Source organism: Scardinius erythrophthalmus, assembly GCF_964197995.2.
Source record: "Scardinius erythrophthalmus genome assembly, chromosome: 6".
NCBI lineage: Eukaryota > Metazoa > Chordata > Actinopteri > Cypriniformes > Leuciscidae > Scardinius > Scardinius erythrophthalmus.
Window position 1 is genome coordinate 21657014 of NC_138226.1, and position 27126 is coordinate 21684139.

Genomic DNA, 27126 nt, shown 5'->3' on the forward strand with positions numbered 1-27126 from the left:
ATAATGCCTATAGATAGAATATAGACAGAATCAAATCATCCTTATCTGTCCCTGAGTCATTCTAGATGGGTTTGTAATTGGACAAGTCAACAGTTTATTTTACTCTTGATGTCAGCCTATGGGTTCCATACACTTGGATGTAAACCAGTGACCTCAAGAAGTTTCTCTAGTCATCTTCACAGATAAGACCCAATTTCCCCCCAAGGATCTCCACTACTCCCAAGACCTCCGCAGAACATCTTGCTGAATGTTGCATCCCTACATTCCCTCATTCAGAGAAACCAGGTATTTTCCAGTGTTTTCTTTTCTCTTCCTCATAGTTGTATTGCTGATGATTTGCTGAACAGGTGCACTTTTCTGAAGGGTCGCTAGTGTATATTTAGCTTTTGAAACCTGAGAATTCTGCCCACTGATTGGTGGATGGGGGCACATGATAACCGAAGTGCCTTTGCAGCTGTGAGCTTTTGCCCGGCGTTTCTCAGGAGGGAAGAGTTGGGGAGGCTCTGGCAGTTTGGGAAACGTTTTAACTTTAAAGTCACCGGTAAGCAAAGGAAAAACCACAAAATCAAACAGCACACCAGATTTTACTCGCCAGCACTCTTTGCATGGCCTGCTCTGTTGGATTGACCTTCTTCTACAGCCTGTTGGTAGATGGAAGTGATGCTGAGGGCGATGCTGGTCCTTTAACCACAGCCTGATAAAAATCATCTGACTTTATTGGCCACCATTGCAGGAACAACCAATTACTCAAAGCTGGAACTTATTCCTGGACTTTGTTTTTCTTGGAAGACTTTCTGAAGCAACTCACCTCATGGACAGGAGTTTGTTAAAGTCCCATCCAAATTCCTCTCAATCTTTCTGATGAAAAAGCATAGAAAAGCATTATTTCATATCATTTTCTGGGAGTTGGGTCCTAAAAAAGGGTAGTTAGTGGTCAGACCTAAAATTAACCTGTAGCCTCAGAAGGCGTTGGAGCTCCACTAGCTAAACAAAGCCAGCCAATCAGCCCGCAGCATTGGCTTACATGACAAATAGCTGGAGCGATTCAGAGCAGCTGTCGCAAGGCTTCAGCCAGGAGGCGCTTCGTTTTGGGGGGTCTTAGGTGTCAAACCCTCTCAACTAACAAGGCCTGCAGAAAAATTTCAGCACAAAAATAAAAATTTAGCTTCTGTTGATCCACCCACGCTAAAGTGTCAGCTCAGTCAGAGGAAAACTGACACATTTTTGTCTTTGTTTAGGTTTGCAGGAATACATAAAGTGGAATAGGAGATTGGGACACAAGTGGATGGAAAGCGAGCACCTTCTTTACTGTAGGGTTGCTGAAATTCTACTGTAACCTTCTATAGTAAAGGTACGTCAACTTTTTAGTTTGGTTCTTTAACTTGAACACTGAAATTCATAGCCTGTTGTTAATGCCTCTTTGTAGAGTGTCCTTCAAGTCCTGGTGAATTTGAAAGCTTTATTTGGCATCTAAAGTATTCAAAAACACCTGTTTATTTCTCAGTGTCTGTGACAGGAATTAGTTTAATGCAGTTAGTATATATTTACAAATATGTACTATACAGATTAGCACTTGCTAGTGTCTGATAGTCTTTAATTTGCTTGGGTAGACTCAATAAATCTGTTTGAAGATGGCATCAGAAGAAGAGTATGAAGAGGAGATTGTGGAGGAGGAGGTAAGATACAAATTTAATACATTGCAATGCATATTTTATCATTTATTTACCCTCATTCATTGAAAGGGTGACAGTAATACCGCTCTACGTTATTTCACTTTGCCCCTTGAATAGCTTATATAGGCTTTTCACATTAACGCCTCATAGATCTCAGTCCCATAGGTGTACTGGCGAACCCTATGAATAGTGGTCTATGATATCTCCACCGTCAGCAGTTCAGTATGAGCTGCCTTGTCGTATATGATTAGCATTGGATCCCATTTCAGATGACCTCTTCCTTGGAGGCTAGTGCACTAAATTCCATTCAATACATATTTCATTCCCAGTAATAAATGTATCTTTGCTTTCTTTTCAATAGATACAATTAATTTAATACCTTGACGAGATATCAATTACACACGTGGCAAACCATCCTTTACTTGATAGTAAATGACCCCTGCAGGAGTTTGTCATCATCTGATAATAAGATCTTATTATGAATGAACATGCTAATGTAATGTTTTCCTTATCACACCAAATAAGCCTGAATTGAAATAACCATTGTTAGATATAATACTCTCACTTTTATATTAACAGTGGGATTATGTTCTGTTCAGAGCAGCTAATTCGACCTGCAAGCTTCATTATGAGCAGAAAATCACGTGTTATTTCAAACTTAATCGATTGGTTGCGCAATTGCCATCATTGTGCATATATACCATATTTGGAGGTATTTTGGCTGATTTACTTAAAACAACATTTATTGGGACAGTTCATGACAGATTTTGTTTCTGATTTGAAATTATGTTATTTAAATATGATTTCGGCCAGTCATTTTTTTAATAGGGCTAATTTTTAAGATTTAATCAGAGCTCCTTTGAAGCTTCCAGCAGTCTTCAATGTGTTTTTGTCGTGTTATTCATTGAAATTCTGTCTGTACATGTACATGGAAATTTGTCTATCTGAGTGTTCAATGGAAGAGTGAAAGCAGAAGGCTCATACTTTAATTCAGTATTTCCAAGAGAAATAGAGTTAAAGTAGACCTTGTATACTTTCATGTCCATTTCTATTGTAGATATCTTATAGGGGTTTACCAAACAATTGCATTAACCAAACGTTTCATTGATTAGGTGTTAGAGCTTTATTTTTGAAAGAACAATTTGAAAGAACAAATGCTTTTGGATTCCCCTTTAACATATGCAGGAAATGGAAATTCATCATCTTGCATTTTGAGCAGATGGAAATCTCAACACAATATTTTGATTTATAGACGTTACACGCTCTGATTTCACTACTGCTTTCATTTACACTTAGAATAGAACCTGAAAGGTATCAGCGTTAATTAAGATGGCTTCTTTTATTGGATCTGGGGACAGTGGAGAATCACTTTTTGTTCTTTTATATTTGATTGATTTTTCAGATACAGTCTATAAAATGATATTGAAATTTTTTCAGAACTTATTATTTACAGGTATAGTGTTTTATAAATAAATGTGGCACTAATAAAAATCTATATATCAAAAGTTTTGTGGATTATTTGTACATGCTTATCTCCCCATTAATGGAAAAAGCAGCCTTCAGCTTTGGCTGAGTTGTTCTTTCAAGAGATACAAATATAGAAGTGGACATCTACGGCTGACTCGCAGGGAGGCAAATGAGACGAGCCGTGTTGTAAATTACACTCCTTTTGCTGTTAACGTCATGCTGTTAAAATGCTTTGGGGGGGGAGGACCTGTGGAAAAAAACACCTGTGAGAGTTGGAGATAGAGATTGTGCTTCACAGTATATTCATTGAATCTCCCATATCTTGTCTGTTAAGTGAAAGATAAAGAAAAATGGTATATAATGCACAGGCTAATAAAACCTACATACTGTAAGAATTTTCTGCTGCCCGCTGGTCCAAATAAAGAAGCCTCTAGCTCCTGTAAATTCATACATTTGGAGTGTTTTTTTCCTGCTCTGGTTTCATATAGGTGTCTTACACGATCTTAGGCCCTGTGATGTTGTTGTCAGTGACGGTTTCAGAGAGTTCTGTCATGATATCTGATTAAATACCAGTAGGGGATAGTTTATTCTCTGGACAGTTTGGGAGTCAAATGTATGTAGGTGTTTGTTTTGGAATTTGTTCCCTGACCCGCTGTTTCTATTTACTACCATGACAATAACGTTAGCTGCAAATAATAATAGTGGTGAGGTCATTAGGGCGCTAAAATGTTCTTAGCACTGGCCAGTCATACAGCTCTGTCAATCAGCGACAGAGCTCCACTGGGGAAAAAAAAGCCTCATTAGTATATTTTTATTCCCTAAACAATTACTGGAGGATTCAGTTAACAGCAAATTAAATAGAATTTAGTAAAACAACTTTCTGTGGGGATTAGTTCCCATGACTTATTAATCCAAGTTATTGATTTGTTTTAATTTAGTTAAAGTGTGGGAATGAAAGAACAAATTAGTACTACATGGTCATAAGTTAATAAGTCATGGGAATTAATTCTTGATTCGTGGCCATCTGTTTTTTTAATTATTTTTTATGTCATCTGCAGAGCTAATATCAGGACCATTTTTCTCAGTTTTTTTTTAATGTAATTTTATCATGGTTATTGGAATAATATTTATGCACAGTTGCTTTGCAATCTACAGTACACAGTTTAAAAATAAATTTGGCATGTTAAGCTTAAAAGTTTAAGTTTATCTTTTATTCTGAATGGCTATAAAAAAGTTATGCAAAAATAAAACCTTAAATATGTAAATTACCTAACCTATTTGTTGAACACACAGTGGTCTAATTATGTTTTTGATTCTTCAGAGACCCACCAAATGAAGTAATTTGTTGATAAACCTGATATTAAACGTTCAATAAAAAATTATGAAAAAGTAAAGTGTGAATAGTGGCAAGAAATATCAGTCAAACCGATTATTTTTCTATATCTTATTTTGTTATGGTAAAAATGACATGGAACCTTCTTATTAGCATGCTGAAGTTATGCAAGACTGGTTAATGGATGACTTTGTAATGTAATTAATGTAAACATGAATAACAGGACATATATCTGGTACAATGACTTCGGTAAGCCTAGAGAGGATCCAAGTACATTATATTTCTGGTCAAAATGTGGATTTTAAGAAAGACTTCAGATATACAAAGAGAAGCACTCATATTACTATGAATAGGAAAAAGTGCAATGATGGTGGAATAAGTCCCGCCTTCTTAATAAAAGCCAATGCTTATGGCTGAAAAAAAAAAAATCATGATAAGAGCATTTAAAAACCAAATCTAGGAGACAGTTGTTTGTTTCAATTATGAAATTTTATCGTAAGCTTGGTGAACAGCTTTGGAGAATTTGATGTTTCCCCATTCAATGGGGAATTTAGGGGATTAAGGGATTTTATGTCTACGAGAACCAGAGCTGGAAAAAGTCACTTTTCTAGATTGTAGTGTTTTCCTGAAGTGTGTGATCGTCATTTTGAAAGCCCAGAGTTTTTCCTATATTTATAGTACTACTATGAGGAGGGTCCAACAATCACCACCACGTCCACCTCAATGTCTCATGGTGTTGAGGTAAATGATCATCCCAGGAGAAACGGATCTGCGTCCCTCCCACATGCCATGGGGGCTATTCCATTCCTTCACATACTAGTTTAGTTTGTATTAGAACTATCCAAATGGTACCGACTTAAAGAGTGGATTATTAAACAAACTCACTTGTTTAACAATTCATATGTCAGTAAAAATGTAATATTATGTCCAAATTAAATTCTTTGAGTAGCACATTTACAAAAAAATAGCCCCCATGATACAGAGCCATGCAAATGCCATAGCGTTAGTGAACAGTGAGGGTGTGGTAATAGAGCTTTCTTTATGTGAGTTAATGTGATGTTTACTTCAGTTTATATTTTTTTAAAGCTGTAGTAGTATGCGGTAACTAATGCTTTAAGCACTTTGTTTGACTGTCCCGAAAGAGTATTTTCTGTAGTTTTCTGCTTGTTTTCTTAAATAAACATTAACTGAATTACTATCTAGCCAATACTAATTTACTGACCTGTCTTTGAAATATGCTGTTTAACCTTTTCACTCATTTGCTATAAAAAGCCAAGTATTCATTTGCATGGTAAATTAAACTAACAAATTATTTGCTGAAGACGTGGGAGGCAAGTGCTGCAAAATTAAATGTCAAAATTAAATTACCCTATCTTTACCCCATCCATTTTCTATTTTTCGAATAAATCCATGCATACAAAATTAGATGTACCAAACAGGCTTTGTGATTGCTTGCTTATAATGATAATGGAAATTAGGTATTTTGGTCCCACAAAACTGTGCCCCCAAGAGAGATGTAAAGTTCTCGAAAACAGTTTGGCCTTCAACGATGAAATACTGTAAATGTGAAAGATGTTAGAGATGTTTCTCATTTATAGCACCATTTGTCTTGAATGTTGATTGCTCTTCTTTTTTTTAAAGTCCGCACCAGGTGGACTTCCCAGACGGTCAGTCAGGAAGAAGGTGAAGGTGGACACCTCAAAGTTCATGACTCCTTACCTGGCACACAGCCAGAAGATGCTTGACCAGTACAGCCATGTAAGAAAATATTTTGTGCTATTAATCCACAAGTTTCCTTGACTGATGTTTTGCTCTTATTTCATTGAAATTAACTAGACTGTTAACGATCCCAAAGCCTCATAACTGTGAGTTACATTATTTGTGGGAGACAACAGAAACAGATTAGCATAAAATTAATGTAACCACATCATGTCCGTAGGTCACAGTTTGAGAACCATCAGAATAAAACCAGATATTTGATAGAAGTTCAAAAGTTTGGGACAATAAGATTTTTTTTTTTTTTTAAGAAAGTAATCATTTTATTCAGCATGGATGCTTTTTGATCAAAAGACTTTTACATTAAAGAAAATCTGTTTTAAATAAATGCTGTTCTTTTTTATTCGACTCATCAAAGAATTCTGAAAAAAAATATCATGGTTTCCACAAAAATATTAAGCACTTTCAATTTTAATAATAATAAAAAAAAATTCTTAATCAGCAAACTTTTACACAGTACAATATTGTTTTGTATGCTTTTGTAGAATAAATACAGGGAGGAATATGATAAATCAAAGGGGCAGCCCTATGCCATTTCGGCTGACACACCTGAGATGATTCGTATCAAGAAGGCCCAGGAGCAGCTTAGTGAGGTATGTACCCTTTGTGGATCATATATTACTGTATTCTGTCAGAATATAGTTTGCAAAATCTTCTTGTTCACGTGGGCTATTTTTGAATATAGCTGATGCTTTTTGAAACCTCTTTAGTCTAAGCTCCCAATAAAAAATGTACAGATAGCTTACTTCATTCAAAATTCTAGCTGATGCTGTGAATTTCGCTAACAATACATATTTTTTGATAACCCAGGTGAAATACCGTATGGAGGGACTGAAGGCCAAAACCACCAGCCTCTATGATGGTGAGGCTCGCGAGATTGCCCACGTGAAGCATGTCTCTGAGCTCATCAGCAAAGTAAGTGCTTGTGTCAAGATAGACTTGTGAATTCTAATTAATGTTTAATAATCAAGTTGAATAATAATAACAGAATTGTTTAAACTGTCTTGATATTATGCTGTTAAGCTTTAAGAAGGCATCCCCATAATGCTTTGCTAGAGAGACAGCACTGTAGGGAAAGAACGAAGTGATTCAATGCACTGCTGAAATTATTGAATTCATGTGCAATACTGCTCAGTAAAGAGTTTTGTTTTATTTTAACTCAAGTCGTCAGTCACTCAATATTGCATTCTAATGCCCTATTCTGACTGGATTATTTTAACATGGAGAGGTGGGGTAAAGTACTTACCAGAGCTTCTCAGGAATGTTAGTCCCATCCCAATGTGCCATCTCAGTAATCAGACAATGTCAGTAAAAATTACGGCAACTTTTACCTTCTATTAAAAGGTCCGGAAAAATAACCTAAGGTAGGCTAATACTAATCCTGTGCGAATATACCAGCTGTAAATGTATGTAAATATTCCGCCATGTCCTGTTTAAAAGTAGTTTCCCGCGGTTTTTCAAGTATTGAGGCACTTGAAAAAGCATTCAGTTGCGTTCTAGACGGTGGGTCAAGTCTGTGGCAAAACTCAGTGTTTTCCGCATCAAAAAGAAGGTATTTTAGCTTTGGTTAAGTACCTATCAACAGAATCCAATCAGAATTTAATTAATCAATCGTTCGATCAGACCTAACTGTTATGTATATCTATAGATTATTTTTGCGCACGTGGTGACGGCAGTGAGTAAATCGAGTTACTCCTCCCACTTCTGCTAGTTTTAGATTTCTTATCACATGCCCAATTGTCCATTAATATTACAGACGACCTGTGGTAAAATTACTTTACTCCATCTACCCTTGTAAAACTAATCCCGTCCGAATATAAGAAGAAAAGACATAAAAGATTACCAAACGACTACCCAACTATCGATTCTTTTCCTTGTGTTGTTTATTGTCATATAAAATAAGTTCTCCATATACGCCTTCTCCAGGTTCTGTACAGGCAGAAATGGGACGAGACCAAGGATAGGTACTTGCTCCCTCCTGACGCCCCTGAGCTGGTTCTTGCTGTGAAGAATGCAGCAAATTACAGCAAGGTAGATCTCTGATTCTTATCTTAGTATTATTTATACAATTTATAAAATTTATACTGACATTATTGGCTGATTCACCTTCTACAATGATTTAATATGCCTATCAGAAATTGTACACTGAGGCGTGGGATGAGGATAAGACCATGTACTATCCATACAGTGACAGCCCAGAGCTGCGCAGGGTGGCCAAGGCCCAAAAAGACCTCAGTGATGTAAGTCAAATTGTGCAATTTCAAAAATCAACTATCATTCAACTGTCATATGGAAAAACAAAAGCTTTTTGTCTCTAAACTAAATATTTATTTTACCTAAAAAATAAATTATTACAAATGCTCTTACTGCATACCTTGTCTCCAAAATATGTTGTGCTCCATCTTCACAGATTGTCTACAAGAAGGGCCATGATGAGCGCAAGGCAAAGTACACGTCTCTGGCTGATTCCCCGGAGATGGAACTGGCAAAGAAAAACTTTGCCAATCGTAGTGATGTAAGACTTCCCTGGTTTTTGTGCCTTCTGAATCAAATCGAGTCCTACCACAAATGGTCTTTTTAGTTTCCATCTATCAATCTATCAAAGTTCCATCTATCAAAGTTATTTAAGTTTTGTTTATCCCAAAGCAATACATTTTATTTGTAGTTATATTGTAGTTTTATATTATATTGTGTTTTACGAAGTGAACAGCAGAAATTGTGTATAATGTACCGGTAAATGTTTCTGTCCCTGCAACAATAGATTGTGCTTGTAAGCCATAGGCTCGCCGAAGGTGAGAAATAATATAAAACCCTTAAATTCTTCACAGCTTAAATATCGTGAGGATTACAACAAGAACGTCAAGGGCAAATGGTGTGAAACCCCGTACTTTGATGTCGCTATTGCTAGGATGGTTATGGACAACATCAGCGACGTGAGTGCCATAAACTCAGCGTTATTCAAAAACAGATGTTCTGATGGAATAGTTCAAATAAATATATTTATCAAAGTGAAACATGCACATTATTAATATAAAACATTCTTAATATTCAGATCAAATGTTACAAATTTTTAACTGAGTGTCACACTTTGATTTCTTTCCAGAAAAAATATACGGCTGAATTTGAAGATATGAAAGACCAAATTTATTTCATGCAAACAGATACACCAACGTATGCTTCCAATAAAAAGGCTCGCGAAGCTGCAAGTTCGGTAAGTTTTGAGAATTTATTTACACTCTTTTTTTCTTTTTCTTTTTTATTTCTTCACACATATAGTGGAGTCTGAATACATATGAAAACCTGGTGATTTCTTTAATATAAACCTAGAAATATGCAGAATGTTTTTTTTTTTATAAAATTAAAACAAAGAAATGTAATGATGTGCACAAGCAATATTTAAAATGATGCACTATCTATAAATGAGAGAATATAGCATTTTGACTAGTAGTAGTGTTTTTTTTACTTTTTATCACTGTATTTTCAGACTAGCTTTAGAACATTCCAGTATTCTTGCATTGCCTCCTGATTAAAAATAAAAGTGAGAGTACATATCAATGGACATACTTTTTTAGACCTCTTCTCATTGTATGGAAACAACCTTCCCGTGATGACTCTTTAAACAGATCATGAGTCAATCCAGAGATTCACATGACTGATGATCTGGTTATCTCTTTTGATCCCTGCTTACTAATTTATCATTGCTGCATCACAAGTGAGGACATGAAAGAACAAACAGGATTAGATCCTGTGTATTTTTATACACGCAGTTTGCAAAAGTATGGAATTTGATTTGAGTAATTTCCAGCTCTGGATATGTATGGAAAAAAGAAAACATATTTGTGTTTCCAGACAATTTCCCCTATTCAGTTTTCTAAAATATTAAATTAATCATTTCTAAAAATAAATGTATCATACAAGCAGAGTGATTTCATGGCAAACAGTAAAACCCGAATTAATGAATTCAAGGTGCACATTTTCATTATGCAAACCGTTTGTCTTTCTTTACCATAAGTAAGTTTCTTTTGGACTTCACTAAACGACTGTACTTTTCTGTTTGGAGATGGTGCAACATCAAACCACATTTACAATATCAAACTGATGTGTCAGAGGTGAATGTATGCAGGTTATAAAGGTTTCTTATTATGTAAGTGCATATCACTTTGAGAAAACCAATGAAAAATAACCTGATAAAATATTTACAGATGATTGTACTATATACTAAATATAATGCATATTATTTTACATTTGGTCTGAAAATCTACTGAAAGGTTTGTAAATTTGAGTCTGGAAAAGTAAGGAATTTTGAATTTGTAAATGTGTAGGAACCTTGTGTAAAACAAACCGGGGATGAGTTTTTTCTTCCTGGATTTCTTGTGAACGTTTTGTGTTGTCTTTAAAATAATTTTCTGAGTCCTTTAAACACTTGAAGAACCCATAACTCACAGCAGTTTCAGAATCATTTGTCATTTAATAAATGCATTTTTTTCCACCTTCACAGGTCAAATATAAGAAGGACTATGAGAAGACAAAAGCCGTGTGCGATTACAACGTTCTCCCTGCTACAGAGAACCCCCTTCTCAGACAGCTGAGATACGCAGGCACCATCTTGAGTGATGTATGTTAATCCAGATCTTAATCATTATACTGTAGTGGTCTGCTTTGTCAGGACATTTTTATGGTCTAAGAGGACTTTACTAAGGTTCCTCATACTAAATATTACCACAAGACAGCTGAAATAAATTATTTAGTGAAATACAAATATTTACAAAACCAAAGTGATTTTCTCCCCTGTCTTTTTTTGGTGATGCTTGGTGTCACAGTGTTAATAATGCGTTAATGATGGCATGGATTATAGCTTCATAATTCAGTTAGTGTAAACATGCAGTTGATTAAAAAAAATCCCCTGATTTTAGACCTGATAACTGGATGGGATTTTATCTGTGTTGTCACTGTTTGGCACATACGTTGTATGATCTGAGTATTTTGAAGCATTTTCCTCTCATCATGTTTATCTCAAATTGTTGGCTATTTTCTGACATTCCTTTTTTTTGTCTTTTCTAGAAAGTATATAAAGCTAGTTATGAGAAATCAAGGGGATCCAGCATCAATTACTGCGACACTCCCAAATTCAAGATGGATAGTGTATTGAAGAAGTTCAGTGATGTAAGTGATCATTTTCATAATTTGCAACAAACATTTAATATTTCCTCGCATCTCAAGTTTGTATCGTTCTCTTTCCTCAGGCACGTTATAAAGAGAAGTATGAAAATCAGGTGAAGGGTCATTATGTTGGTAGTTTTGAAGATATATTTTCAGTTCACTGCCGGAAAATGGAAGAAATGAAGAATGATGTAAGTTTCCATAATGTGGAAATGCATATATTTTCATCTTCTTGATCACAAAAAATATATTTGTGTATCCACATTTGCTTTCTTTCTCATTTAAAAGCAAAACTACAAAGCTGATTATGAGGACATAAAGACAAGATGTTTCTTCCCTCAAACTGTTACACCAGAATACGAAGTCAATAAGAAGCTTAATCAATGTAAAGATGTAAGTACATAAACTCCCTTTAATGGGTTGAATACCGAACCTGACTTTAGGTGATGCTTTTTTTTTTTTTGCATGTTTCTCTTTTCAGAAAGTTTATCGTCAACATCCAGACAAGGTGAAGTTCACACAGGTGACAGACTCACCTGTTCAATTGCAAGCTGCCATCAACGCCCACCAGTTGAGTGATGTACGTAAAAAGATTTCATTATTATGACTGAATAAAACCAAAAAATCTGTGAAAAGTTTACCAGGTGATTTATGGACTTTGTTGAATCGTAATGTTGTCCTAGAAAAAAAAACCTCATTCATCATTAGAGCACAGTTGTCAATTGCTGTTGACAATAGAGTCAGTCCATAGACATATTATTAGAACTGTTGTTTGTGCTATTTGGAGTGAAAGTCGCAGGCAGTCAAAGCCTAACAAACAGCTAAAACCAATCCCTTTGAGACCGAGGAGCCATGCATGTAGTGGTGTTTATCGAGCTCATCCTGCTCTGATGAACACCACAACCATAGAGCACTATGGAAACATTGTAGTTACTAGGGAAATATGTACAAAAATAATAATAATAATATAAGAATCGGCTATATATATATATATAGCCGATTAATATTATTATCTTATATTATTATTATTATTATTATTATATATCTGTTCTGTACTAGATAAAGAATATTATCATTAACACTTTTCTCTTTTTTTCTTTTCTACAGCTCAACTACAAGCAAAAGTATGAGAAGGAGAAGTTTAAGTGTTACCTTCCTCCTGATTACCCTTTCTTCATTCAATCTAGAGTTAATGCGTATAACCTTAGTGATGTAAGTTCATTCAGTCTGCCTTTTAATTGATGAATTGCTGTTCCTAAGTTTGAACTGAAACCTGACCATAATACACTATTTTGTATTCACTGGAATGGTTTTCTATTTCGTGTTCACAGACGTGTTACAAGTTTGAATGGGAAAAAACAAAAGCAAAGAAATTTGAGGTGAAAGGAGATGCAATTTCAATCCTTGCAGCCCGTGCTCACACTAACATCGCTAGTGATGTAAGTAAATGGTATATTTGGGTTGTTTTCCTGACAGATTTCAGGCCATTGTGACACTGGTATGGTCTTTAATGTTAGGTGAAATACAAGAAGGAATATGAGAAGAACAGAGGACATATGGTCGGGGCTCTCAGCATCAACGATGACCCCAAGATCATGCACTCAGTACATGTTGCTAAGATCCAAAGTGAGGTACGGTTCAACTAGCACATTACTGATAACTTATGTACACAATCCTAAAGCTTTTTTATGTACTAACAGTCCATTTTTGATCCTTTGAAATACAGCGTGAGTACAAGAAAGACTATGAGAAGATGAAGACCAAGTACCATGCTCCACTGGACATGATGCTTGTGACTCTTGCTAAGAAATCTCAGGCCATTGCCAGCATGACTGGCTATAAGAAGATCTCAAACCGTTACCTCCTCCCTTATGACAGCATATCACTGGACACGGCAAAGAAGGCAAATGCTATTCAGAGTAATGTAAGGATCCCTGCAGCTCTTACACACTTACACACAAGTTTAGTGTTGACAAGTGCAGTTTTCATTTCTTTCCTTAAAGATTTAAGGCTTGTCTTTAAAAAAAAGAAAAGAAGAAAAAATAGCCAATAGCCAAACATCACTGCTGTTAACCATGAAAACCATGCTTTTCTTGTCAGAAGTCTTACATTACATTAACATTTACATTTATGCATTATCATTTTTAGGAGCATCTATTCCACAAGACATGGATTAAAATCACAATTTTAACTTGATGAGGTCTTTAATGTACAGACTGTTTCTATTTCGAAGCCACTTGGAGTTATAATCTAAATAAGATTTTTTTCCATTTTAGTTATGTTTTTGATCATTAACTAGAAAAAGTCTATATAGCAAAAGTTGATCAACCATGCCTTTCATTTTTTGTGATACTTGTGATACTTTGTGAAACTTGTGATATTTATTTTTCTCGTCATTTGTAACCACAGAATGAATACAAGTCAGACTACGATAACTATGTCAAAGGAACGCCTTGGGTCCCTTACGGCTCCTTGGAAGTTGAGAAGTGCAAAAAATCTGGGCAGATCTTAAGTGAGGTATGGTACTTCAGAAAGAGGCAAAGTTTTCTTAATCTATATTGGATTTATGTTGTCATCAATCAAGTAATATTTACATATTTCTCTTGCTTAGAAAAACTACAGGCAGAATCCAGACACTGTACCTTTTACGTCTATAGATGACCACCCTCTCCAGCTGCAGGCTAAAGCCAACCAAATAATAAGAAGTGATGTAAGGGAAAACAACCAACCAAACTTGGTTAAATGTTATTCAGAATAATGCCAAACCAGCACATTTATGTGAAATTGTGAATATTTTCCTCACTATAGCTGCACTATAAGAAAGGTCTAGAAAAAGTCCTTCAGAAATACTCCCTGCCTCCTGATGTCCCACAGTTCATTCAGGCCAGGTGTAATGCCTACAACATAAGCGATGTAAGTGAAAATGCCCTAATGTGTTTTATGATATTTGGCATGTTCTTTTTTTGCAAAGGTGATGACTCTGTTTATCTGTTGTGTATCTGCTTTTTCAGAAATGCTATAAGCTTGAATGGCTGAAGACTATTGCAAAGGGGTATGATCTGAAGTCTGACGCCATACCTGTAAAAGCTGCGAAGGCAGCCAGACATGCTGCTAGTGATGTAAGTGATGTGCCCCTTTCATAGAGGAGAGTGATGGATGGAAGAGTGCAGTGTGGAACCGAATAATGTTAAATACACTGTTTATTTATGATGATGCCTTTCAGGTTCAGTATAAGAAGCAGTATATGAAGGACCGAGGCCACCATGTTGGCTTCCGCAGCCTCCAGGACGACCCCTTGCTGGTGCATTACATGGAGGTGGCTAAGATACAGAGTGAGAGGAACTACAAAAAGGATTACCACAAATCCAAGCTGAAGTACCACACCCCAGTGGACATGTTAAGTGTTGTGCAGGCCAAGCATGCCTCTAAGGTTCAGACATATGCAGGATACAAGCAGAATTTCCATCATTACACCCTGCTGCCTGATGCCATGAACCTGGCGTTAGCTCGCTCCATGAACGTCAGCTCCAGTGATGTAAGAAAAAAATCTATCATCTTAATATACAGTACATGTTGGCTCAGCTCTGTGTGAAACTCTCTCATCTAGATTTACAGAAAATAATAGCATATACTTATAGCAATACTTTTTATTTAACACTTATTTTTCAAACCCTATACCATTAAGTTTAAAAGTTTGGGGTTAGTAAGGTTTTCTGAAAGACTTTTTTTCAGAAAGGACACAATAAATTAATCAAAAGTGACAGTAAAAGCATTTATAATGTTACAAAGTTGTTCTGTATCATAAGAAAGCAGATCTTTTGAACATTCTATTCATCAAAGAATCCTGAAAAAACATCACGTTTTCCACAAAAATATTAGGCAGGTCAACTATTTATAATAACAAATGTTTCTTGAGCAGCAAATCAGCATATTAGAATGATTTCTGAAGGATCATGTGACACTGAAGACCGGAGTAATGATGCTGAAAATTCAGCTTTTCCATTACAGGAATAAATTAAATATAAAAAATTAAAAAAAAAAAATTTGATAATTGTTTTGTTTTGGTGAACATAAGAGACGTCTTTCAAAAAATATTACCGTCCCCTGATTCATAATTGTACATATTAAAAATCAATAAATGCTTTTAACAATTACGATCTTATAATCAAATGTTGAAGAAACTCACTATGCTTTTGATTATTTTTTAAAATCTAGATCAGAGAATAATGATAATAAAGATGTGAGAAAATAGACATGGTAAAGTTTATAGTTTTGTGAATGTTTTTACTGAAATGTGCTGTTTAATTCCAATTCAGGTCCAGTATAAACAGGATCACGAGAACTACGTAAAGGGCACTGGCTGGATCCCCATCGGTTCACTGGATGTTGAAAGAGCAAAGATTGCTGGTGCAGCTCTCAATGAGAAGAAGTACAGGCAGCACCCAGACACTTTCAAGTTCACCAGCGTTCTGGACACCCCAGTCATGGAACAAGCCAAACTGAACGCACAGCAGCTAAGCGACGTGAGGGACAAATGCATTCTGTTGTTTTGTCGTTTGAGTCCTTAATGAGTATCCATAATGGAGGTTAAATGCATTTCTTTCTAAATCATGTCATATTGTTTTCATATTGTTTTCTTTGTACAGAAACTGTACAAGGCCAGTGGTGAGAAGTTCAAGCACACTTACCATCTCCCTGTTGATGCACCAGAGCTCTTGCAAGCCAAGTACAACGCTGTCAATGTCAGCAAGGTAAGAGTGCTGTATATCTTATACTGTATACAACATTGAGATGGTTATCAAAATCTAGTTCTGCTGAGAGCTTGTGTTTTCTTTTGCTTTCGCAGACATACTATACCTATGCACACAAGCAGGATATACTGAAAGGACATCAAGTGAAGCAGGATGCCATTTCTATCGTTGCTGCGAAATCCTCCAGGGATATTGCCAGTGATGTGAGCAAGCATATATTTAATTTAATTAATATTGAATATTAATATTAATCAATTAATATTGAATTTGTTTGAGTGTATTTTTGACTTACTGTATATACAACTGTGTTGTGTTGTTTTTTCATAGTACAAGTATAAGCTTGCATATCAGAAGGCAAGAGGCCACCACGTTGGCTTCCGTAGCCTCCAGGACGACCCCTTGCTGGTGCATTACATGGAGGTGGCTAAGATACAGAGTGAGAGGAACTACAAAAAGGATTACCACAAATCCAAGCTGAAGTACCACACCCCCGTAGACATGTTGAGTGTTGTGCAGGCCAAACATGCCTCCAAGGTTCAGACAAATGCAGGATACAAGCAGCACCATCACAACTATATCCTCCTTCCAGATGCCATGCATATTGGACTGGCTCGCAACATGATGGAGATCCAGAGTGATGTAAGAACAATTGAAAAAGCATATGTGGTACTTTTATTGTAAACCTGGAATGATTACTTATGTTTTGACAAAATAATTAACAGATCCCTTTTTATCTCTTCAGAATTTGTACAAATCAGATTTCAACAACATCTTCAAAGGAGCAGGCTGGGTTCCCATAGGTTCTATAGATGTTGAGAGGGCTAAGACTGCCAACAAAGCCCTTGATGAGAAGTCGTACAGAATTCACCCCAGCGCATTGAAATTTTCCAGTCTAACAGACCAGATGAACATGGTTTTGGCCATGAGCAACACAAAACTACAAAATAAAGTAAGAGTACTTCAATAATCTATTCTGAATGATAACCACAATGATGCTATAGAACTGACTCACAAGTTCTTAATTATTTTTATTGCATTTTAGACGGCCTATAAAGCCTCTGGAGAGAAATTCATGCACACCTACAATCTACCACCTGATGCCCCAGGGTTCCTCCAGGCCAAATATAATGCCCAGACTATGAGTGAGGTGAATGAAGTGAACTGCAAATGACAAAATGTTTGTATGTTCTGTGCATGTACAGTGTTTACTTGTAATGGAAAAATACAATCTAAATTGAATAAAAGAGAAACGCTTTTCTGTAGGGTTCTATGTGTTAATATTAGATATTATGAAATAAAAATGGAAAAAAATGTTTACAGCATTTATTAATCTTGGCTTACTTTATGTCTTAATGCATTACCTAATGTTAACATATACTGTACACCTCTTAATGTTAAATTGTGTATGTAGAAATTAAATGCTATAAAAGTTCATTGATAGTTTAACTTAATTATTGCATTAACACTTTTTCAACATATGCAGTCTTTACCACTGAAGTGTTTTAAAGTTTTTTCCTTTAAATGTATTTTCATGTCATATTTTTTTTATAATTGTATATATATATATATATATATATATATATATATATATATATATATATATATATATATATATATATATATATATATATATATATATATACTATGACCTGATCAGTTAATTACATTTAATGTATTAAAGTAAACATTTTTTTTTTTTTTTTGAAAGACTAATATAATGTACATATTAACAAAAAATCTTATTTTTATAGTCACACTACAAGGCTCGGTGGCTTGAGGACATTGCCAAAGGCTATGACATGAAATCTGATGCTATTTCCATTCTCGCTGCTAAACATGGAAGGCACATTGCCAGCAATGTAAGTGCAAAGTGCATCTTGCATTAAAATGTTTGAAAGGCCTGTTCAGCAGGTCCAAAAAATCTAAACCAAAAAATTATATAAATGGATATACTGGATTGATTAGAATGTATTGTTCTTTGATCATAGTATCAGTACAAAAAAGCATTTGAGAAGGCAAGAGGCCACCATGTTGGCTTCCGCAGCCTCCAGGACGACCCCTTGCTGGTGCATTACATGGAGGTGGCTAAGATACAGAGTGAGAGGAACTACAAAAAGGATTACCACAAATCCAAGCTGAAGTACCACACCCCAGTGGACATGTTAAGTGTTGTGCAGGCCAAAAATGCCTCCAAGGTTCAGACATATGCAGGATACAAGCAGCATTTCCATAATTACACCCTGCTGCCTGATGCCATGAACCTGGCGTTAGCTCGCTCCATGAACATCAGCTCCAGTGATGTAAGTCCATAATTTTTAAAACCCATGCATCCCACCTGGAGGGGTAGATCATAACTTGTGTGATCTTTATCACGATTGAATTGGATTAACAAAAGATTGAACATTTTGTTTGTTGTCTCCCAGGTTGAGTACAAGAGTGAGTACAACTGCACAATGAAGGGTATGGGATGGGTGCCCATTGGTTCAGTGGGAGTAGAGACTGCAAAGATTGGAGGAAAGATTTTGAGTGACCACAAGTACCGCACTCACCCCTCCAACTACAAGTTCAAAAAACTTATGGACTCTATGGATCTCGCATTGGCTACTGCCAACAATAAAATCATGGACAAGGCAAGCCTAGATCCCGTTTATTTTCATTGGTTTGACTGGTGAAAGATTAATGGTCAATCCATGAACATTTAAATGCTTTTGTTTGCAGAAATCCTACCATGCTGCCTGGGAACAGGACAAGCTTAAGGTTCATGTGATGCCTGACAGTCCTGAAATTGTCTTGGCCAAGGCCAATTCATTGAACATGAGCCAGGTATGATTCACAAGACTGACTTGCATTTATTAAAAATATTCTCATTAATAATCAAAGAAAAAAACACCAGTGCAGTATATTTCATTGCCTTTTCTATGTATTTTCAGAAACTCTACAAAGCTGGCCTTGAGGAAATGTATAAAAAGGGCTATGATCTCAAACCAGATGCTATTTCGATTGTGGCTGCCAAACTTGGCAGAAATATTGTTAGCAATGTAAGTATCCCATCAGCCATTGTCCTCTTGCTCTTACTGTATACTCGCTCTTATACTGTATGTTTGCAAAAATCCTTGATGTGTTGGAATCTTTTTTGATCAATCCATGTTTCTGCCATTACAGTACAAGTATAAGCTGGCATATGAGAAAGCAAGAGGCCACCATGTTGGCTTCCGTAGCCTCCAGGACGACCCCTTGCTGGTGCATTACATGGAGGTGGCTAAGATACAGAGTGAGAGGAACTACAAAAAGGATTACCACAAATCCAAGCTGAAGTACCACACCCCAGTGGACATGTTAAGTGTTGTGCAGGCCAAACATGCCTCTAAGGTTCAGACATATGCAGGATACAAGCAGAATTTCCATAATTACACCCTGCTGCCAGATGCCATGAACCTGGCGTTAGCTCGCTCCATGAACGTCAGCTCCAGTGATGTGAGTCATCTTCTTAAACTTTACGTGTCCTTTTTTTAAGCAAAGCTTCCACTTCTGTCACTATAAATTGTCTAAATGAAACTTGTATTTTTCAGGTTGAGTACAAGAGTGAGTACAACTGCACAATGAAGGGTATGGGATGGGTGCCCATTGGTTCAGTGGGAGTAGAGACTGCAAAGATTGGAGGAAAGATCCTGAGTGAACACAATTACCGCACTCACCCCTCCAACTACAAGTTCAAAAAACTTATGGACTCTATGGATCTCGCATTGGCTACTGCCAACAATAAAATCATGGACAAGGTAGGTTACACTTTTGTAATTAACTCTTATGGTAATTATAAATTCTGAGATTTATCTGCATGTAATTTTTAATGGATTATGTGGCTGGTCCCATTAATAAATAATATTTTAAATGTATTTTATTGCAGCAAGCTTACACAGATGCTTGGAACAAAGACAAGATAAAGATCCATGTCATGCCTGACATTCCGGAAATCGTTCTTGCAAAAGCTAATGCCATCAACATGAGTGAGGTAGGTGTAATCTTTAAATTGTTTACATTGAGTAGTACAAGTTCAAATTGAGTAAAATACATTTTCAACAGAATATTTCCAGACACTTTGTCTGCTTTTGCTGGAACTAACTAAAATATAATCTAATTAATATGCCATTTTGCTACTTTGTTTGGCAACAGCCTAAAGATTGGATAATGATGTATATTTCTTTGTGGAATATTTGTTTATTCCTATAATTATTGACAATAAATGTTACCTGTTTAGCATTGGTGTCTTCTATCATGGTGATTTTGTAGCCATTTTGTAAAAGAAATGAGGTAAGTCATGCCTAAGAATTACGTTTTGACTACAGAAAGCCTACAAAGCAGGACTGGAAGCCCTGAAGAAGAAAGGTTATGACCTCAAGGCAGATGCTGTATCAGTGATTGCGGCTCGGACCTCCACAAACATTGCCAGTGATGTGAGTTTCTCAAAATAGATAATCAAATGTTTCTGTTACTAGATTTATCCAAGTATTACCAGTTCTGACCTCTACAAATACTTTTCATTACAGTACAAGTACAAAAAGGAGTACAATAAAGCAAGAGGCCATCATATTGGCTTCCGTAGCATCCAGGACGACCCCTTGCTGGTGCACTACATGCAGGTGGCTAAGATTCAGAGTGATAAACTGTACAAGAAGGATTACCACAAGTCTAAACTGAAGTACCACACCCCCGTGGACATGTTGAGCGTTGTTCATGCTAAGCAGGCTACGGCTGCTCAGACCTTTGCTGGATACAGGCATATCGTTGCGCATAATAAAGTTCTGCCTGATGCCATGAACCTGGTACTAGCCCGCAACATGCAGACGATCGCAAGTGATGTGAGTCGGGATCTTTGCATTTTCTTATGTTTTAATGTCTTTGATAAAATGCTATTCTTTTTCAATTAGATTTTACATGGTGGATATGACAGCATTCTTTCCCATTCTGCAGAACATCTACAAATCTGAGTATAACAATTACATCAAAGGAGTTGGATGGATTCCCATTGGATCTCTGGATGTGGAGAAAGCAAAAATTGCTGGCCGGATAGGCAGCGAGAAACAGTACCGCACACCTGCCAGTAACCACAAGTTCACTAAAGATATGTTTTCCATGGATCTGGTCCTAGCTGCAACCAACAATGACATCAACAACAAGGTGAAAATTTAAACCATTTGACTTGACACTGCGCTTTGCTTTTGATTATCTTGACTGTTATGTTTAGTCAACTGACTTTCTTTTTAGTGACACATAATTAATAATAGCCAGTATAAATTAATAATTTAAAATTGACCCATTTATTCTTTCTACAGCAAAAGTATATTTCAGCCTGGGAACAGGACAAAACCAAAGTTCACATTATGCCAGATTCGATGGAAGTGTCTCTTGCTCGTCAAAATAAAGTTAATTACAGTGAGGTTAGTGATGCCATCAGATTCTTAATTGTTGACTGATTGCAAGTAGTAATTGTCAAAGTATAATAGTAAAAAATAATTTCTTATTTTCCTTTAGAAACTTTACAGACTTGCCAATGAACAAGCAAAGAAAAAAGGTTACGATCTACGCGCTGACGCTATCGCAATTCAAGCTGCTAAAGCATCATGTGCCATTGCTAGTAATGTAAGTCTTCCTTATTGGACCCATCATATGATTACTGTGTACTTATCAGAAAGTAATAGATGTTTTAATGGACTTTTCACAGTACAAGTACAAGACTGGTTATCGAAAGCAAGTTGGTCATCACATTGGAGCCCTAAGCGTCCAGGATGATCCTTTGCTAATGCTGGCTTTGAATTCAGCTAGAATTGCTAGTGATGCTCTCTACAAGAAGGACTTCAACAAGTCCAAGACCAAGTTCAACCTCCCAGTGGACATGATAGCTTTTGAGTTGGCCAAGAAGAACCAGATCCAAGTCAATGATGCCAACTACAGAACCTACCTGCACAACTGGACCTGCCTGCCAGACTCCAATGATGTTGTCCAGGCCAGACAGTGTTATGAGATCCAGAGTGATGTATGTCTGAATTTACTGCAATTTTATACACATATAAATAAGGTTGAAGGGTCATTCTTATGAGGCTTGTATAGGCACTCTTTTCACACATGTCTGCTCTTAGGCGGTGTACAGAGCTGATCTGAAGTGGCTAAAAGGTCTCGGATGGGTCCCCATTGGTTCGATTGATGTTGAGAAGGTGAAAAAGGCTGGAGAAATCCTTAGTGAACAGAAGTACCGTCAGCACCCAAGCAACTTCAAGTTCACTTGCACAACTGAAGATATGCCACTGGTCTTGGCTAAAGCCAATAATGACATCATGAACAAGGTACTGTAGCTGTACATTTGATATCTAGACACATATGGGACAGGTCTAAAATATTGTTTTTGATATTCATTTTGGTGTTTAATTCTCTCTCCATTCTGGCAGTCAAAATATGTTGAAGCTTGGAACAGTGATAAAACGAAGATTCACATCATGCCAGATGCAATGGACGTGGTTCTTGCAAAGCAAAACAAAGTAATCTATAGTGAGGTCAGTATTTAATATTTAAATCTAAATGCTCAGTTGTATATCAAAGTATTTCCAGTTGTAAAACTGAAACAAATATTATAAATATTGAGTATGAGACATAAACAGATTAAGAGCAATGAACATTGATTTTATGTGAAGACAACAAAAGATACATTATATTCTGCTTCTCCCACAAGTTTGTTCAAATATTTTGTGTGATTTGTTCTTCAGAAACAATATAAACTCGCCCATGAACTGGCCAAGAAGAAGGGTTATGATATGCGCAGTGATGCCATATCTATCATCGCTGCCAGAGCCTCCAGAGACATTGCTAGTGACGTAAGTACAACAAACTGATAAGGCAATATATGACACATTGAGGATATAATTTGCTACACTGAGAATATTTTCTTTCCTTGCAGTACAAGTACAAGACTGGTTACCGTAAGCAAGTTGGTCATCACATTGGAGCCCTGAGCGTCCAGGATGATCCTTTGCTAATGCTGGCTTTGAATTCAGCTAGAATTGCTAGTGATGCTCTCTACAAGAAGGACTTCAACAAGTCAAAGACCAAGTTCAACCTCCCAGTGGACATGATAGCTTTTGAGTTGGCCAAGAAGAACCAGATCCAAGTCAATGATGCCAACTACAGAACCTACCTGCACAACTGGACCTGCCTGCCAGACTCCAATGACGTCGTCCAGGCCAGACAATGTTATGAGATCCAGAGTGATGTATGTGATATCCATCTTCTGTTGAGCAAAATTCATTTATCCATTCCTGGATCTTCATGGAATTGACTTTCCATTTTGTTTTTTAGTTTGTAGCCAGTATGCAAGAGTGTTATTAAAATAGAAAAAGGGATTGCTTGAGTCCCTAGAGATAAGAGATAAAGAGATAAAGCTACTAAGATACCAATGAATAAGATGTCACTAACAGGTATTCTTTCAACATATGCTCTTAGGCTGTTTACAAGGCTGATCTAAAATGGCTTAAAGGTCTCGGATGGGTCCCCATTGGTTCTCTTGATGTTGAGAAAGCGAAAAAGGCTGCAGATATCCTGAGTGAAAATAAGTATCGTCAGCACCCAAGCAACTTCAAATTCACCATGTCAACTCAAGACATGCCGATTGTCTTGGCTAAAGCCAACAATGATATTATGAACAAGGTAACTGCTGATAAGATATTGCATATGCATGTGTAATTTTCTCATTTATTTCATTTGTTAAGTGTAGACAGTTGATGTGTGGATGTGAGGTATTTTTTCTTATTTTTTTATTTCATGCTCCTATTTGATAGCAACAATATATTGACGCCTGGAACAAAGACAAGACAAAGGTCCATGTTATGCCAGATGCTATGGACATTGTACTAGCAAAACAAAACAAGGCCAACTACAGTCTGGTAAGTATGACACAACATTAGCCCCTTAATGGTGTATAATGGATGTTCTTGATAAATAATTTATATATTATTTTCTACTTTGTGAATTTTTAAAATAAAATAATTGTTTATTTGAATGTTTTCTAAGAATTCATACAAGCTTGCGAACGAGGAAGCTAAAAAGAAGGGCTATGACCTGCGAGGTGATGCCATCGCCATCAAAGCAGCCAAGGCTTCCAGGGACATCATCAGTGATGTGAGTATTTTGATTTGCATTAAAAAGTCAACAAAACATTTCATATCATAAAATTAACTCATGTCATAAACCACTCTTTTTTTAAAACAGTACAAGTACAAGACTGGTTATCGTAAGCAAGTTGGTCATCACATTGGAGCCCTAAGCGTCCAGGATGATCCTTTGCTAATGCTGGCTTTGAATTCAGCTAGAATTGCTAGTGATGCTCTCTACAAGAAGGACTTCAACAAGTCCAAGACCAAGTTCCACCTCCCAGTGGACTTGTTGTCTCTTGAGCTGGCCAAGAAATGTCAGATCCAGGTCAATGATTTCAACTACAGAACCCACCTGCACAACTGGACCTGCCTGCCAGACTCCAATGATGTTGTCCAGGCCAGGAAAGTCTATGATCTTCAGAGTGATGTAAGCTGCTACATAGATATGCTATATATAGGATTTTAAAAAGCGAGATCTTGATTTTTCAAAAACACCCAGTTTATACAGGCATATAATGACAATGTTTTTGCTATGTTTGTTTTCAGGCGGTGTACAAGGCTGATCTTAAATGGCTTCAAGGACTCGGATGGGTTCCCATTGGTTCGATTGATGTTGAGAAGGTTAAAAAGGCTGGAGACATCCTAAGTGAACAGAAGTACCGTCAGCACCCAAGCAACTTCAAGTTCACTTGCACAACTGAAGACATGCCACTGGTCTTGGCCAAAAACAATGCAGGCATCATGAACAAGGTAGCCTGATTTGATCAGTACCATAATTGTCTTCTCTTTTCCATTGTAATGTGTATAGATACTTTGCATATTTGATTCTTTTTATTTTTCTTTACACTATAGAAAAGCTATGTGGAAGCTTGGGAAAAGGATAAGACCAAGATCCACGTCATGCCAGATACAATGGAGATTTTGCTTGCCAAACAGAACAAAATTAACTACAGTGTGGTGAGTCATTCGGTTCAAGTCATTGAACTGATGATGAAAAGTTATATTTTTTTTCCCCAAATGTACTTTATTACTTTCTTAATAATTTTGTGGGCATTGAAATTAACTATTGTTTTTATTTCCAGAAACAATATACTCTTGCAAATGAGGAGGCCAAAAAGAAAGGCTATGACATGCGTGGTGATGCCATTTCTATTAAAGCAGCTAAAGCCTCTCGGGATATAATCAGTGATGTAAGTGCTCTTGTCCTTTCTTTATTCACAGTCATTCGTAGTTCATGGTCCAGAATGTTCTCCTAGTCTTTTATTCACTCTTATTGCCTTTTAATCATTTAATTATAGTACAAGTACAAGACTGGTTATCGTAAGCAAGTTGGTCATCACATTGGAGCCCTAAGCGTCCAGGATGATCCTTTGCTCGTGCTGGCTTTGAATTCAGCTAGAATTGCTAGTGATGCTCTCTACAAGAAAGACTTCAACAAGTCCAAGACCAAGTTCAACCTCCCAGTGGACATGATAGCTTTTGAGTTGGCCAAGAAGAACCAGATCCAAGTCAATGATGCCAACTACAGAACCTACCTGCACAACTGGACCTGCCTGCCAGACTCCAATGACGTCGTCCAGGCCAGACAATGTTATGAGATCCAGAGTGATGTATGTCTATTTAAAGTCCTCTTGACTTTTGTTATTTTTTGCTACAATCATGTCAAATTATTCATATATATATATATATATATATATATATATATATATATATATATATATATATATATATACATATATATATATAATTATTATTATTATTATTTTATTTTATTATTTTTTTGTCTGTGCAATTAGGCAGTGTACAAGGCTGATCTGAAATGGCTTCAAGGGTTAGGATGGGTTCCCATTGGTTCAGTTGACGTTGAGAAAGTGAAAAAGGCTGGGGAAATCCTGAATGAAAGGAAGTACCGTCAGCACCCAAGCAACTTTAAGTTCACCGTTTCTACTGAAGACATGCCACTAGTTTTAGCTAAAAATAATGCTACCATTGCAAATAAGGTAAATCTTGTCAGTAGGTTTCTGAACACAAGAACTCTTACAAATAGCTTAAAGTTTTAAATGTCTGACATAATTTTATTCAACTCTTCTAGAAACTTTACACTGAAGCCTGGGACAAGGATAAAACGAAAATCCACATTATGCCTGACTGTATGGATGTTCTATTGGCAAAGCAGAACAATATAAATTACAGTGAGGTATGTACAGTATGTGTTTGAAATATTCACATTTTCATTTTTTTTCTGATAACTCTAAATCTGTAAAATATTTTCCAATTTTAGAAAAGGTATAAACTCGCCAATGAAGAATCTAAGAAGAAGGGCTACGATTTGCGCGGTGATGCTATTGCTATCAAAGCAGCTAAGGCATCCAGGAATATCGTCAGTGACGTGAGTGACTTTTTTAAACATAGTTTGTGCCAAACGCACACATTATTAATCACAATTACTTTCTAAAACCTTTTTATTTATTATTTTTAGTACAAGTACAAGGCTGGTTACCGTAAGCAAGTTGGTCATCACATTGGAGCCCTAAGCGTCCAGGATGATCCTCTGATCATGCTGGCCTTGAACTCAGCAAAGATTGCTAGTGATGCTCTCTACAAGAAGGACTTCAACAAGTCCAAGACCAAGTTCCACCTCCCAGTGGACCTGCTGTCTCTTGAGCTGGCCAAGAAATGTCAGATCCAAGTCAATGATTTCAACTACAGAACCTACCTGCACAACTGGACCTGCCTGCCAGACTCCAATGACGTCGTCCAGGCCAGAAAAGTCTATGATCTCCGTAGCGATGTACGTTTGTCAAGCTAAAATGGCGTTCTATTATTTC

The 27126-nt window shown here is 36.6% G+C and overlaps 1 protein-coding gene across 9 annotated transcripts in view; it reads left to right on the forward strand.

The window, feature by feature from the left end:
- Positions 1-422: 422 nt before the first annotated feature.
- Positions 423-27126, forward strand: part of neb (nebulin) — a 60616-nt gene continuing 33912 nt past the window's right edge. For 8 of the 9 annotated variants that reach the window (XM_081369303.1, XM_081369308.1, XM_081369310.1 and 5 more), the window contains exons 1-62: positions 423-541; positions 1239-1351; positions 1611-1676; positions 5152-5214; positions 6115-6231; positions 6735-6842; positions 7060-7164; positions 8176-8280; positions 8385-8489; positions 8660-8764; positions 9078-9182; positions 9353-9460; positions 10748-10864; positions 11311-11412; positions 11493-11600; positions 11698-11802; positions 11891-11989; positions 12517-12621; positions 12741-12848; positions 12927-13040; positions 13136-13333; positions 13819-13926; positions 14021-14119; positions 14218-14322; positions 14421-14528; positions 14633-14944; positions 15726-15932; positions 16056-16160; positions 16256-16363; positions 16488-16799; positions 16903-17109; positions 17203-17307; positions 17912-18019; positions 18149-18460; positions 18584-18790; positions 18879-18983; positions 19091-19198; positions 19323-19634; positions 19730-19936; positions 20065-20169; positions 20504-20611; positions 20705-21016; positions 21129-21335; positions 21491-21595; positions 21690-21797; positions 21880-22191; positions 22295-22498; positions 22601-22705; positions 22916-23023; positions 23107-23418; positions 23649-23852; positions 23984-24088; positions 24216-24323; positions 24414-24725; positions 24845-25048; positions 25151-25255; positions 25381-25488; positions 25597-25908; positions 26095-26298; positions 26391-26495; positions 26580-26687; positions 26778-27089. In XM_081369303.1, the coding sequence (XP_081225429.1) occupies positions 1632-1676; positions 5152-5214; positions 6115-6231; positions 6735-6842; positions 7060-7164; positions 8176-8280; positions 8385-8489; positions 8660-8764; positions 9078-9182; positions 9353-9460; positions 10748-10864; positions 11311-11412; positions 11493-11600; positions 11698-11802; positions 11891-11989; positions 12517-12621; positions 12741-12848; positions 12927-13040; positions 13136-13333; positions 13819-13926; positions 14021-14119; positions 14218-14322; positions 14421-14528; positions 14633-14944; positions 15726-15932; positions 16056-16160; positions 16256-16363; positions 16488-16799; positions 16903-17109; positions 17203-17307; positions 17912-18019; positions 18149-18460; positions 18584-18790; positions 18879-18983; positions 19091-19198; positions 19323-19634; positions 19730-19936; positions 20065-20169; positions 20504-20611; positions 20705-21016; positions 21129-21335; positions 21491-21595; positions 21690-21797; positions 21880-22191; positions 22295-22498; positions 22601-22705; positions 22916-23023; positions 23107-23418; positions 23649-23852; positions 23984-24088; positions 24216-24323; positions 24414-24725; positions 24845-25048; positions 25151-25255; positions 25381-25488; positions 25597-25908; positions 26095-26298; positions 26391-26495; positions 26580-26687; positions 26778-27089 (9330 nt within the window). In that variant the 5' untranslated portion in view covers positions 423-541; positions 1239-1351; positions 1611-1631. The remainder of the gene's footprint in view (positions 542-1238; positions 1352-1610; positions 1677-5151; positions 5215-6114; positions 6232-6734; positions 6843-7059; positions 7165-8175; positions 8281-8384; positions 8490-8659; positions 8765-9077; positions 9183-9352; positions 9461-10747; positions 10865-11310; positions 11413-11492; positions 11601-11697; positions 11803-11890; positions 11990-12516; positions 12622-12740; positions 12849-12926; positions 13041-13135; positions 13334-13818; positions 13927-14020; positions 14120-14217; positions 14323-14420; positions 14529-14632; positions 14945-15725; positions 15933-16055; positions 16161-16255; positions 16364-16487; positions 16800-16902; positions 17110-17202; positions 17308-17911; positions 18020-18148; positions 18461-18583; positions 18791-18878; positions 18984-19090; positions 19199-19322; positions 19635-19729; positions 19937-20064; positions 20170-20503; positions 20612-20704; positions 21017-21128; positions 21336-21490; positions 21596-21689; positions 21798-21879; positions 22192-22294; positions 22499-22600; positions 22706-22915; positions 23024-23106; positions 23419-23648; positions 23853-23983; positions 24089-24215; positions 24324-24413; positions 24726-24844; positions 25049-25150; positions 25256-25380; positions 25489-25596; positions 25909-26094; positions 26299-26390; positions 26496-26579; positions 26688-26777; positions 27090-27126) is intronic. The other variant, XM_081369304.1, reaches the window with a different exon arrangement.